Raw genomic sequence first — 14,327 nt, 5'->3', positions numbered from 1 at the left:
CAATTCAACTTTCTGAGGTTTTCCCCACAAATTAAGGCATCACTAGGCAGGACGGGCTTCTCGGACAGCCTGATGCCTATGGATGCTCAGGTCACCTCTCTTGTCCCTGCTAAGCTGTGCTCTCCATCATCAGCTGCAGTTGCAGCTAACCAGGACAGGGTCAACATATCCATCCCCATCACCTCCTAACAGAGGGGATTCACCTTATCTCCCCCAAAAGACTATAACCCAGAAAGGACAAGGATAGAATCCAATAAGAACAGAAATACCTGTCATGTATGAACTGCTTTCTGTATGTCAACCAAGAGGCCCATCTTGTTACCACTTTCCTTTACCCATGAGGAAACAGAAAACCCAAGAGGCTAAGTCAAGGTCCATGGTAGGAGAACAGGCCTTAAACCAAAGTCCCCCACCTCTTTGGGGGTGGATACATGCACATACACATTCATGCAGGTGTGTGTGTCCATATGCATATGGAGGGCAGGTTGTCGAGTGTCCTGTTCGATCACTCTCCACTTTATTCCTTTGAGACAGAGTCTCTCACTGAACCTGGAGCTAGGCTGGTGGCCAGCAAGCCCCAGGGATCCTCTTGTCCTTGCCCTGCACAGCTCCAAGGATACAAGCATCCAAACTCAGTTTCTCATGCTTGCACAGCAAACCCTCTTACCCACAGTCCCACCTCCCCAGTACTAAACCAGAACCTTGTCCTCCAAGCACAGACTTGTCACCATTGCAGCACATGTGCTCAATCAGCATGTGTTGTCAGGTAACTGACGGCAGCAAAGAGAGAGAGCGCGGGGAGTGGGAGGATTCCTTTCAGAGGAAGAATTATTTCGATGGTCCTCTGTGCCTAAGGACGCAATGAGGAGAGGCATTCCTATTGTTAGAACCACAAAAATAACCTGGGAACCGCCCCCCAAAAATAGAACAGTCAACAATATATGGTGGACATGAAATTCCAAATGTCCCTTTAGGACATTTAAAAGTAGCAGTGGCCACTGTACACTCAGCAGGCACAGCCCTACTGCCCCTCAGCAGCCCTGTCAGCCATCCCAGCTGACCTCCAGATCCACAAACCTGGAACTTCAGGGTCTGAGTCACAGCTCTGATTGTTTCAAAATGCATCGCACACTGATTCTAAGCAATTGGCCACTTCGCTCCCACCCCAGAACACCCGCCCCCCCCCCTAGACACACACACAGACACACACAGACACACACGCACACACACACACACACCCCACCTTAAGACAATGAGAACAAGTGCTTCCTAGCTGCCAAGCTGCCTGTATCAGATCTGAACATTAGGACGTGACTCCATGACCTTCATCTCCCACCAGCTCCGCCCTCACACTCCCTTCTTCCTGTTCCCTGAAGGCGCCCTGTTCTCTCTCCTCCATATCTCCACATGTACTCTCCTCAGTCCCCACCCCCTTGTCACTCTGGGAACGCCTACTCTAATGGTAAGACTGTTCTCAAATGTCACCTCACTTATGGAATCTTCTCCACGTCTCATCAGAGACTAGGGATGCCACAAAGTGTTTTTACACCCTTTGTGGAGCACCTTCAATTAACTGGTCATGTGATAATACTTCTTTCACAGGAACTGTTGTCTTCTTTCTCCTCAAAGTACCCCCCTGAAGCCTAGCAGCATACCATATGTTTATTCTATGCTGCTTCGCACTCTTGTCCCTCTACTTCCCCCATGCAAATTCCATGAAGGCAGGTGCTTTCTTTGTTCCTTACTCTGCTTCCAGTGCCGAGGACAGCACCTAACACATGTTCAATGAATGGATAGATGGAAGATGAGTGGATGCGTGGGTGGATCAAACAATGACTGGGCAGATGGCTGGTGGGTGTTTTCCTCTTAGGATCATGCTTTACCTGCCGCAGGAAACAGTCACGGAGAGACGCGAGCAGGATTTTAAGTGAGCCAGACATGGTGGCACGTGCCTGCAGCCTCATCACTGGGAATGCAGAAGGCTGAGACATCTGCAATATTGAGCTTCCTTCCAGCACTTGCAAGCACTTCCAGGAAAGACACTGAAGTGCCCGTCGCATGGCCACAAGGACCTGCAGCTAGTACCGAACCAAGCCCAGAGGTAGAACAGGACTGACTCAACAGTGGGTGACAGTGGGAAACAAATGAATCCTCAAATAAACAAGGTGCTCTGCAGGTACGAACTAAAATGCCCTCGCGCTCTCTACAGAGAATATTCTACAGATATTTACTGGGTTGCAGATTTCTGTTGTCATCAAAGACAAGGTAACACCAAAGTGAACCAATCTCCCAAATGGAATCGCAGGGATGGGGGAAAGAGCCGACAGAGGCTCTTTCTCCAAATGTGTTTGAAACTACTTCAAACCCGTAACTTCCAAATGAGGAAACTGATGCCATTCAGCCATACAGCATCTGGGGCAACGCAAGCAACCTTGAGTCCCTGACACTGGATTTCAGTTGACAAACCCCCGTGATGCCACTCTTTCTTTTTATTTATGCTCCCAGCTCCGGCCCGCTCTACCACCACTGAAATTGTCTGATTTTTCACTTTAGAATGAACACCTCAAATAGCAACCCCCTAGCTAAAAAAGAAAGTCAGCTCCTTATCTGAGTGACTATGAGGACTCTGGATCCTCCATCTTGAGGTCTCTTGTCTGAGTGCTCTCTCCTGATAGCCATGGTACAAACAGAAAGCTGGGGACTCCTCCAAGAACGTCACTGAGGCCATGCCTCTTGCGTGTCTAGGTCTAGATCCTTGATAACTCAGAATGGAGAGTGAGAGTATGGGGGCTTAATTCTTACACTGAAGGACCCAACTCCACCTCAAAACATTACATAGGTTAGCCCCTCATGAAACAATCTGGCAGCATCTGGTAGATCTCCTGCCAAGTGAAACTGAATCTTAGTTTTAAAAAAAATCATTTGCAGTAAGTCATATCTCCGCTTCCGGCACTACTGCGTCAGCAGTCTCCTCAGTAGCATTCACTGTTGGGCTCTGCACCTAGAACCAGTCTACACACATAGAACTTAATACTGAATGCATTTTAAAGGCTGCGTAGCTGGACAGAAGGGTGGAAGCATGGAAGCATACAGGTATGCATGTGTCAATGCGTATGTGGGAAAGTGGTAAATGGATGTGTGTGGTTAGGAGACAAGTTTCCTGCATGATTTTCAAGCAGGTGTCATGCCTCCAAATGCCATATGTAAACACTGTGGATATTGTACTCTTTATTAAAAAAAAGGCCCGACACTCTATCTATGGAATACCACACAGCTTCAACTAAAGAAAATGGATGAATGAAGTGGATAATTTCACATTACAAGAAGTCTGCAAAGTGCCAAGGGTCCCATTGGAAGGCATCAACCTCTAGCTGGCCCTGCTGCCTACCAAGAACAAACTGGTCTGCAGAACCAAAGGACCAGACACGAATTTGAAATGGCTGAAAAGTAGCACCATGCATAAAGTCAAAGTTATGGCACATGAATGTATTTTTATACGTGTGTGCACATGTGGGGTGGGGAGGGAAACAGATAGAAAGAAAGAGAAACAGGGAGAGGCAGAGAAAGAAAAGAGGCTCCAATATCAACACGGATATAAACCACTTTCTAAGATTCATTTTTATTATCTTTAATTATGTGTAGGGGTCAGGGCATGTGCAGGTGAACGCAGGGGCACCTACAGAGACAGGAAGCATAGGATCTCCTGGAGCTACAGTTACAGATGCCTGTGAGTCACCTGACGAGGGTGATGGGAACTGGACTTGGGTCCTCTGTAGGAGTGATGCACTCTCTGAACCACTAAGCCCATCTTTCCAACCCCATGTAAATTATCTTCAAATGCTCATCTGCCTCTAACCAGTCACCATCTCTCAGAGTTTCTCTCACTGACTCCGATGCTCTACCTACGTGTTTCATCTGCTCCCACCGGGGCCTGGACAGTCACTAGTATTGGAAATAATATATTTTTAAATTAGTTTTGAAGAACCTGTGTATCATACCAACCAGATTTCCGAAGGTCATATTTTCCATATTTACTTGAGAAGGTGTTCCACTACTCGGTAACAAGGCTTCAGGCTCCCCTAGAGGGCTCTACTGCTCGAAATGAATTTTCTGTTGCCTCTCCAACAGACCAGGCCTCCCTTCTCAAACCACAGTTAACCCACTTACCAGATTCTTATTTTAACAGGGACACTGAGCCTGAAGTCCTACTTCAGTGAAAAAAGAAAAATTCTAAACCATCAAACACAAACTTGTAAAGCTCTTCTGTCTTTTACCTGCATGAAAACCCTCAGAGCATCATCACAACTGGACAGCAAGTGAGTGGTGTTTGGCTCATGAGTCTGAGATGTGTTTCTAAGGATGTTGAGCAGCGGGAGGGGTGGAGTACCCCAGGCCATGTCTATCACCTGGTAGTTTGCCATGTTGATTCTCAGTTTAATAAGAAAGTTCAACCCAGTGTAACAATAGAAGTGCACAGAGAGAGGTGTGCCCAAAATAAAAGTCACCTTTCTTTTTAATATTTTCCTTTATTCTTTCGTTTTTCAAGGTTGGAGATAGAACCCAAGACCTTCATGCACTTCCTTTGAGCCACATTCCTAGCCCCAATTCATATTGTCACTGGTTGTTGCCTTAATTGCATATTCTAATCTGTATGTTAACTACACCCTACATTAAACTGGTACTCTGTAGTGTTTCTGTTGCGGAAAAAATAACAGTGGTTGCGTTCACGTGATTGGGTTTAGCTTTCTTTCTTTCCTTTTCTAATACTTCAAACAAGAAACTGAAAAGATGTTTTTGAGTTCACTCAAGGAAGGGAAAAAGACTTACTCATTATAATAATTAATTCTAGCTCTTTATAGTCAGAAAAATAGTGCCACGGGGCTTTTCTAGAGAGTCCAGGGCAAGTTCTGATTTTTCTCATGAGCAAAGCTGTGCCCTCTGGATCCATACACTGATGCATATACTTGCTGATTTTACCCAAAGTCTACAGAGAAACAAAGCCATCTGAGCACATGAGGTATGCACAGTCATTTCATACGTCCTAGAGTCAGCTCTGCCTCTGCTTTAACACATTTTCTCACCACTAGTCAAGCAGTGATGATCACCTTGTTTTGAGTTATTGATGCCCGCTGTGGATGCTTCTCTTTAGCTGTCTCCTTACTTTGCCCCACAACTCTACAAAGGAGCCACTGCTGTCATGTTTTACCAAGAGAGAGCTACAGTGTAGGGATGGACTTCCCAAGGTCACACAGGGAGCAGATAGCAGATCAGCGATCAGAGTCCAACCACATGCTGTAAAATCTAGATCTGAGCATTTGAACGTTTCTCTATTTCTACTGAAATTACTTCCTTTGGAAAAAGTTCCCTTTCTGTCAACCTGCAAAGTCTTTGGATAAAACTTGAATTCCTCCCAATGCTTCTTGAGTCCATTACAATCCAAGCACAACATGTGGGTTATCAAAAAAAATGCCTTGAAGAAAGAAAGGTCTGTCTTGTGGTATAATGGGCCCCATTTCTAATCCAAAATTTCATGTGATTTCACAGGCGGTGAAGGCAGAGACTGCCTCTGTCAGTAGAGGCAGTATCAAAGAAAGAGGAGAGATGGAGAAGTCACGTGGCAGTGAACCTAGAGTCTTGTCCTTTAGCTGTACAAATGCAAGAAATCTATTCTTAAGAAAGCGTCTTGAGTCTATAAAGCTTTGTCCCGCACCCCCGATTCCCATGACAGCCGCTGGAGCATGAGCACAGTAGCAAGGGCTTCTGGGACTTGAGACCCTCTCACATCCTCCGACTACAGAGCAGTCTTTAGCCAACTTCTGCTTCTTCCACTTTTGAGATGGAACCTCCTCCCCCAGCTCTTCGCTGAGAATGTGCTACTGTTCCGTAGGTGCACCTGGCATTGGGTTCTAGCCAATAGAGTACATAACAAAGTCCTCAAGGCGACTCCCCTAAGGGCCACTGAGCATCTTGTGTTTTTTGACTTTGTGCATTTCCTATTGGCTAAACAGAGGCCTGATGGCTGGAGAATCTGGTATGTTCTTGAACTGTGAGATAGGTATTGCTCCCAGGGGCACAGAAAACTGAAGGGCCAGAACTCTGCACTTAAGTAAATGAATAAACCCTATTTGTTTCCTATAATAATGTTGGTTCTATTTTAAGTAAATTCACTTTGAGGAAAAATATCAGGAACCAGGCACTGACAACAGTCACATAAAAGGAACTAGCCTATGGTTCTAGAATTAGTCCCAAGTAATGCTGCATACCAGGTATAAAACTCCCTCCCCTCCTTCTGGGATGTACCTCATTCTAATTTGCTCAGTTTGGGGGGGAGGGGAATTAATCTGCCCCACCCCCTCTTCTTCCTCCCGCCCAATCCAACTCAGATGGAATAGACTGTCAAAGCAGTAACAGAGGACCAGATGTTCAGAAAGCTAAGGGTTGGAAAAAAATTAGAAAAGAAATGATTTCCAAGATACCTATGCCTCCACCCTTCCTTTTGTTCGCTGGCACCTAGGGAGTCAAGCACACTAAGCAAACTGTTCTTCCCAGCTTCATGGAAGTTTTATGCCTAAAGCTGATCATACTTCTTGAAAACTTTCATTCTGATTTTTTTCTCATTGTGCCAAAAAAGAAAAGAAAAGAAATCTTAAGCTTTGAATAAAAGGATCTCCTGCTCCATATGTGCAGTCCCCCGCACATTCTAAAGCTGACTCTCAGCCATCAATAAGAGCAGAGCAGGTGGCACAGGAAAGCCACAGAAGCAGTGTTTAAAAAACCACCCCTGACCTCAGCAAGAGACAAAATCAGAAGGCAAGTCATGGATGTGAAAGGCAGCCATATAGAGATTACGCAGCCCCCACACCAAGCCACCAGCAGTATTTTGTTTGAGAAGTTGAGACAAGGTTCTAAAAAACAATCTAAATGTCCTACTGGCCTAACTTGTTCCCCTTGTCAGGGACTTGGGACTCCTTCCATGTGGTACATAAAACTGAGGCTCCAAATACTTTTTGTTTGGTTTGTTTGTTTTGTTTGTTTTTGGGTTTTTTTTTGTTTTTTTTTTGTTTTTTTTTTTTTTTGTTGTTGTTGTTGTTTGTTTTGGAGACAGGTTTTCTCTGTGTTATAGAGCCCTGGCTGTTCTGGACTTGCTTTGCTTGAACTCACAAAGATTCCCCTGCCTCTGCCTCCTCAGTGCCAGGATCAAAAGCATGCACCAGCATGCCCAGCTGAGGCTTCAAATCTTAGCAAAGGAGACTGGAAAGTTCCCCCATCTCACTCCAGAACTGAAACAAGAGCCTGCAGATTAAGGCAGCAGGGCACATGCACCGGAGGTCAGCATTCCATGAACATCACAAAGTCACTGCCCATTGCTGGCCTCTTTTTTTTTTTTTTTTAATTCTGCCTGCAGAGTAATGGTACAAGGCAGAGCTTGCATGGGCACTAAGTCACACTCCAGATTTAAGGCCAGTTCACAGGGTGGGAGATGTCAATTCCCCACTGAGCTCACCTGTAACCCAGCACCTGGGAGGCTAAACAGAAGGCTGGACCAGAAGGAGTTGCAGATCAAGGCTAGAGTCTGAGTACCTGGGCACAAACTGAGACTCTGAGAGGGAAGAGAGAAAAGGGGAGGGGATAAGAAGGGAGGGCAGGAGAGGGGAGGAGAATAACAAAGAGCCACTTCCGGATGGCTCAGCGGTTAAGAGCACTGCTCTTCCAAAGGACTCAGACTCAATTCCCAGCACCCACATGGCAGCTCACAACTGTCTGTAACTCCAGTTCCAGGGGACCTGACACCCTCACACAGACAAACATGTTGGCAAAACCCCAATGTAAAAGAAATAAATGAAATTAAAATTTAAAAAAAAAAGAGTCACTTCTGACTAAATTCAACCACACCTGTCCTGAAGGGGGAAGGGGAACAAATCAGCAAATTCAAGAGGCTAAGAGGAGCAGAAGTAGAAGGGCCAGTTGTAGACCTGCCAGGCACAGCGGTGAACAAATGTCCTCAGTTCGAAATGCTTGCTCCAGCATAAAAGTAAAGCCAGTGTTCAACAAGTTGAGGGGGTGTGTGTGTGTCTGTGTGTGTGTGTGTGTAATTTTGCAGTTCACAAACTATTTATGGCATTCTAAGGGTTAAACAAGGCTTCCTCTTTGGGGAGCCCATTTAAAACCTGTCTTTTCCCCTCCCCCATTTCAGGTGCCAGAGCCTCCCCAGCACAAAGTAAGCACTCTCCTGAGCTACATACCCCAGCACACAGTCCATCTTGTAGGCATGAGTCCTAGAGATAGGAGAGGCCACCAAGTCTTGGACATTTGACTAGCACCCCTGGTTGGAATCATGGCTCTCTCTTGGGAGTCTTTCCTGTGCCTCCTCAGAAGTTTAAAATGGGCAACCTCAGGCAGGAGCCAAAAGGCACCCCATCTGGAACCACCTCTTTCAGAGAGGGAGGAGGCCCCGGGGAAACCACAGTTGCTTTTCTAGGGGTGCACCCTCTGCAGAAAAGGCAACCTACCTGGCCTCTGCAGGGCAAGGGAAGGGGGCAGAGCCTCCTACTGGGAGGTGAGGAAGATCAATGAGCAAGAAAGGCCTGGAATTAGGAAGAAAGAGGTTACACACACACACACACACACACACACACACACGCACACACACACACACACACACACACACACACACACACACACACACACACACACGAGTCCTTGAAGACATTGCCTTTCTTAAGCAGCACTAGCGATTCCAGGCGAATGCTCAGACGGCGGAGGGATGGATGCACTTTTTGACATTTAGGGCGTTCCAGCTCCAGTGGCCTTTCCTGGATGGTGCAGCACTGGTCCAAACACACACCCCTTAAAAGGACCCTTTGGTGGCGAAGGATTCCTAGCTTGGGAGGTCACTCTGACAGGCAGGATTACTTCACTCTGCCTAACTCAGGCACCTCCGTGAAGTCTGTTTTACACTCTCTTCCCACCATCGGCAGCCACAGAGCCACAGAGCCTACCTTGACACTGGAATCCCTGCTTCCCGAAGCCCCTGTAAAAAGCACAAGGAGGAATATCAGTCTGAGGGGTCCAGTTACCAGCTAGTTTCACACAGTCACCTCCTCCCTTCTCACTGTCCCTCTACCCCAGGTGCAACCTCCTAGCTACAAGCCCTCCTAGCTACAAGCCGGTGTCCAGTATGTCTTACACCTTGGAAGGGACTGGAGGGTACATTATGGGAGCTAGGCTCGGTAACCCCCACCTCACATCTCTCCTGCAGTACAGAGGAGACCGCGACCACCAGGTGGCGGGATGCGAGGGTGCATTTCCGTCCGGGTGGGGGCGGAAGGCGGGCTGGATATCTGCCCAAGGAGATGCCGGAGTGCCCTCAGGAAAGAGAAAAAGACCTGTCTAGAGAAAGGATGAGAGGGACTCCACCGCGGCCGTGCCCCCTAAGGGATTCGGAGAAAGAAAAGGTCGCCCCACTCCTTGAGGGATAGGGGCAAGAAAAGGGCCCTGTAGCGACGTGAGGGTGAGGACTGAGGGATGAAAGGGGGCGGGGGGTTTCTCAGGACTCTGAAGGCGCTGTTAAGAGATAATCCAGGGCATTGCTCTAGGGATTCAGAGGAGAGAAGGATGCTCTACGCCCTGGGGAACTAGAGGACACCCCAGGGAGCTGCCCCGGAAAGGAGGGGTGAGGGTGAGAGCGCCTCGAGCCCGGAAGAAGGCAGAAAGATCGGGAACCTCAGGCGAGAAAGACACCCGCGGAGCTGCCCTGCCTAAGAAAGACAGCCACCCTGCGCCCAGAGCCAGGTGTCGAAAAGGCGCCTGCAGCGCTGTCCCTGGGCGCTCAGGCGACAGAGTGCAAGAGGGCAGGTGGAGCCTAGCCCGCCAGCGGTAGAGGACCAGAGGACCCGACACCCAGGGGGTTGGCCATCCTGGAGCACGGGACAGAAGGGTACAGAGGGATGGGGATGGGCACACGGCTTCTCCTCAGGGGCACCGAAAGGGGTCCCACGCGGGTCGCTGCCCTCTGGGGCCCCAGGCAGGTGGCCCGCGCGGCGCGCTCTCACCAGATGAAGTCGGTGCAGTGGCTGCAGAAGGTGGGCTGCTTGAAGAAGCGGGCGGTGAATTTGTGGTTCTTCACCTCGTGCACGTTCTTCTGCCGGAGGGCGCCTTTGCGGGCGAAGCGCACAGTGCTCTCCTCGCCCTCGCTCGGCGGCGGCCCCGCAGCCGGGTCAGCCATCTTGCGCGCGCGGGGACCGGGGGAGCCCCGAGAGGTGGCGGCCCCGGGGCGGCGGGACCGCGGGGCTGCGAGCCCGAAGAAACGCGGGACTAGGCGGCCGCTGCTGCCGCCCGGGGACCGCGGGGCCGCGCTACCCCTTCGCGCCGGCTCTGGCGGCGGCCGCGCGCGCGTAGCTGGGCTGTCACTCGCCCAGCTGCTGCTGTTGGTCCAGCTGTGCTTGGCACCGCTGGCCCCAGCTGCGGGGGAGGGAGGCGGAGCCCCAGAATAACCCCGCCTCCCTCATTTGCATGGGGCCCAGGCCCCGCCCAGAGCTGCCAGCTGCTTTACATATTGACAGCACCACCACCACCACACCACAGACACAGACACACACACACACACGCATACACTCATACACGCACGCATACACGTACGCCGCAAACTGCAGGCCTCTCAGCCAAGTGTTCTTAGCCGCAGCGCTGCGGCGCCAGGACCGCAGACTGCGTTGGACAGATCCGAGCTGCGCCTCCGGCACCCTGTCCTCTGCCAGGGGGTACGTTAAGATGAGCACTAGAACAAAACAGGCCAAAGAGCCTGAGAAGTTCAGGGAGATGAGAGTGGAACAGGCTGGATGCAGCCAGTTTCACCCTGGTCTCTGCAGAGACTGGTACCCAGCACCCTCCATCCATCCCATTGGTCTTCTGCATGCGTCTCCTAGAGGGATGGGCTTTTGCTGTCACTCATCTGGAAAGGCCTGTGTCCGCACAGACAGACAGACAGACAGACAGACAGACACACACACACACACACACACACACACACACACACGTTCTGCAGAGGTAGGGAGGAGCACACTTTATTTTATAAATATCTAATTCCACCACAAAGAAGAGTTGCCTCTGCTTGCTTGACCCCTTAGAATAGAACTCCTGCCACAAAATGACTCAGTTTCCTCAACTGCAAAATGGAGCTGGGCTAATGAGGATGGGAGATAAATTTAACAAATGATTGTTTCCCTACACTTTATAGTCCCATCTTCACAAATCCTGGTCGTATTTGTGCAGTATGTTAAAACAAAGGTCAATGAGGTTGGTTGTACCTAGGTTTATGTTGTTAGATCTCTCCAGGCGCTGTCCTCACACCTGGAACCTTCTTGTGTTTGTTAGGAGAGGAGATTTCAAAATGTTCAAGGCCCATTAACATCCAGTGCCACACTCTTCTTGTTGGAGCGTGAAGGATGGGACAGGTAACCAATGATACATTGGGTGTTATGTGAGGCACTGCACCTAGATCTCCCATAGCTGTGGTGCTGTACACCAGAAAACGCAGGATGGCTTCAAACTGAACATTTTTTTCCTTCTTTCTTTCTTTCTTTCTTTCTTTTTGGTTTTGTGTGTGTGTGTGTGTGTGTGTGTGTGTTGCGATGTGGTTTCTCTGTGTAGCCTTGGCTGTCCTGGACTCACTTTGTAGACCAGGCTGGCCTCAAACTCACAGTGATCCACCTGCCTCTGCTTCCCAAGTGCTGGCATTAAAGGCGTGCACCACCACCCCAGGTTCAGACTGAACTTTTTCACGTGATCCAGACGTTGTCAATGACACTTTCACATCATCTGAGGTCAAGTTTAGCATCTGTCACCTCCTACAAGCCCAACGCACACTGAGTGAGTAAGGAACAAAGTGAATGAAAGTTACCTGTACCATGACCAGTAAATGTAAAATGTTAAGTGCTAGGGGAGTGTCAGGCGTGTGCACTGTCTCAGTCAGTCACAGCAACAACCTATCTAGAACAGATAAATTCTTCTATGAGTAAGCATAGCGAGGCGGAAGTGACTAAAGTATATACACAGTCTCACTGTTGTGGAAGGGTGGGCTGTCCCAACTACAAAGCACACTGGTAACAAAGGGTGGACCTCAGTAGTGGCAGAGCTTGGATAGCATTCTGACACTTCTGACCGGAAGCTACCGAGTGGGAGTCGTTATTAGGTATATAACGACTGCATGGTGAGCTACACTTTTAACAACACAGTATCTTTCTCCTATATAGTATTTCAAAGGTAACAAGGGGAAAAAAATAGCACTCAGTTTTAAGGTTGACATGTTTGGGAAACTGGATGTGCCTGTCTATTCTTAGTCTTTTGAGAGGCCTCAGCACCTCCCAGGGAGGCTTGGGAAAACATCCCAGGAGACATTACTGCTAAAGGAGATTTCCTTTGAACGATGGACTGGAGGCTCACAGCCCACATCCTGTCTTTTGAACCAAGTGCCCTGAATGACTTTGGTCTGTAACAACAAACTACCTCATGGTGTCTAGGCCTGGAGCTGCAAGGGCTGCTGTCCTAAAACCCATTCCATTCCTGGAAGAGCTATGTGGAAAGAGGCTGGGGAGTAATTTCCCATTGGACCCCGATTTCTATAGGTTATAGGTTAAACTGTGGCCTTTGAATACTTTTGGCCAGCCCAGTGATCTTTCTTCCTTTTTGCTGGGCACATTATAGGATCATACCTAAATATCTAAATTCTAAGCTCTCTGGGAAGAAGGGGGAAAGACGTCATTAAATAGAGCTTGCATTTCCCAGTTTCATCCATTCATTTGTTCATCCACTGAACAAAAGTTCATTGCACACTTGCATGTGCTGCTCCAGACACTAAGATAAACCAGATAAAAGGCTCTGCCTTCTTGGAGCTTATAGACCAATAGATGAGACTGATGAACAATAATCTATCAATTAACGAATCTCTATCAAGTGGTTTAAAAATCTGTCTTGTAAAAAAAGTCATAATTCCTGATCATGTCATGGTTATTCTTGCTATAGGTAGTTTATTGTATATATGTGGAATAATATAAATGCATATATAAAAATAAAAATAAATAAAAAATGAAAAAATCAAAACATTATGAAGACCAAAGACTGGCAGTGTCCAAGAAAACCCCGTATGATTAGATAATATGAGCAAAAGCTCAGGTAAAGTGATGGTGAACAGCCATGGTCTTGTCTGCAATTATAATTTTCTAAATATAGAAAAGGAAAAAATGCAAAAAAAAAAAAAAAAAAAAAAAAAAAAAAAAGGACTTGGGTCAGGAGCCTGCCAGCTCATCATACTGGACCAAAACCAAGGTGGTCTCTGTATCTGGAACAGAAAAGAGACAGCAGCTGAGAGAAGGAGAGAGAGAGAGAGAGAGAGAGAGAGAGAGAGAGAGAGAGAGAGAGAGAGAGAGAGCCTGAGAGAGGTTCTTCTTAAAGATCACCCTGAGTACCACATGGGAAGTGGACATGTGGGAAAGGACTTTAAGCAAGGAGCTGTTCTTTGAACAGCTGAGGCAGGGAGGACAATATGCCGTGATGTTCCGTAAGTCCAAAGAAGAGTAGATGAGTGTGTGAGCCCAGGCCACCAGAGGCCCTATTCTGGTCACCTGTGCTCACTAAAGAGTAAATGCTGAGCATTTGGTAGACTTCAGAGGCGACAAGGAAGCAGGTTTCTCTGGACTGTAATGGAGCCAAGGTCTCTTCAACCAGAAGTCACTCATATTGCTGAGTACATGAATTTTACAGCAGCCAAAGAAAAAAAAATCGCAAAATGGAGTGACTACAAATAGAAATGCATTGCTTGTTACACTTAACAGACGGCAGAAACTCTAAATCAGAGGCTGGAGATATGATTCAGAAGGTAAGCGTACTTGTGTTTGTAGAGGTCCTGGGTTCAGGGCCCAGCACCCACATGGTGGCTTGCAACTCCTTGTGACCCCAATGTCAGGAGTTCCGACAGCCTCATTGACCTCCTCAGGCACCAGGCATGTACGTTGACTACACATACATACAGTCACGCACAACACTCAGACGCATAAAGCAAAAATAAATAAATCTTTTTTTAAAAGTTTTAAAATTCTAAACCAATGTAGCTGACGGGCCGCAGTCCCTCCGAAGGACTCGGATGAGAAGCCCTCCCTAGCTGTCCCTGTTTCTGATGGCAGTCAGTGTCACATTTTCCTCCACTTTCATATTCTGACTCCTTCGCGTGTCTTTCTTTTCTTCTGTCTAACTCTCGTGTGCATCTCACAGGTGCACTCACTGGTCATTGGATTGCAGGCTCACCCCAACAGCCTGGATGATCTCTATCCCAATAT

General features: G+C 48.0%; 1 protein-coding gene across 2 annotated transcripts in view; it reads right to left on the bottom strand.

The window, feature by feature from the left end:
* The window catches only part of Prkcb (protein kinase C beta), a 345,671-nt gene extending 335,334 nt beyond the window's left edge, over positions 1–10,337 (bottom strand). Inside the window, exons 1-2 of one of the 2 annotated variants that reach the window (XM_051145188.1) lie at positions 10,053–10,337; positions 9,000–9,031 (exon numbers count right to left, since the gene is read on the bottom strand). In XM_051145188.1, coding sequence (XP_051001145.1) covers positions 9,000–9,031; positions 10,053–10,225 — 205 coding nt within the window. In that variant the 5' untranslated portion in view covers positions 10,226–10,337. The remainder of the gene's footprint in view (positions 1–8,999; positions 9,032–10,052) is intronic. The other variant, XM_051145187.1, reaches the window with a different exon arrangement.
* Between the last annotated feature and the right edge of the window lie 3,990 nt (positions 10,338–14,327).

Source organism: Acomys russatus, chromosome 5 (assembly GCF_903995435.1).
Source record: "Acomys russatus chromosome 5, mAcoRus1.1, whole genome shotgun sequence".
Classification (NCBI taxonomy): domain Eukaryota; kingdom Metazoa; phylum Chordata; class Mammalia; order Rodentia; family Muridae; genus Acomys; species Acomys russatus.
This window is presented reverse-complemented; position numbering and strand designations above follow the sequence as displayed.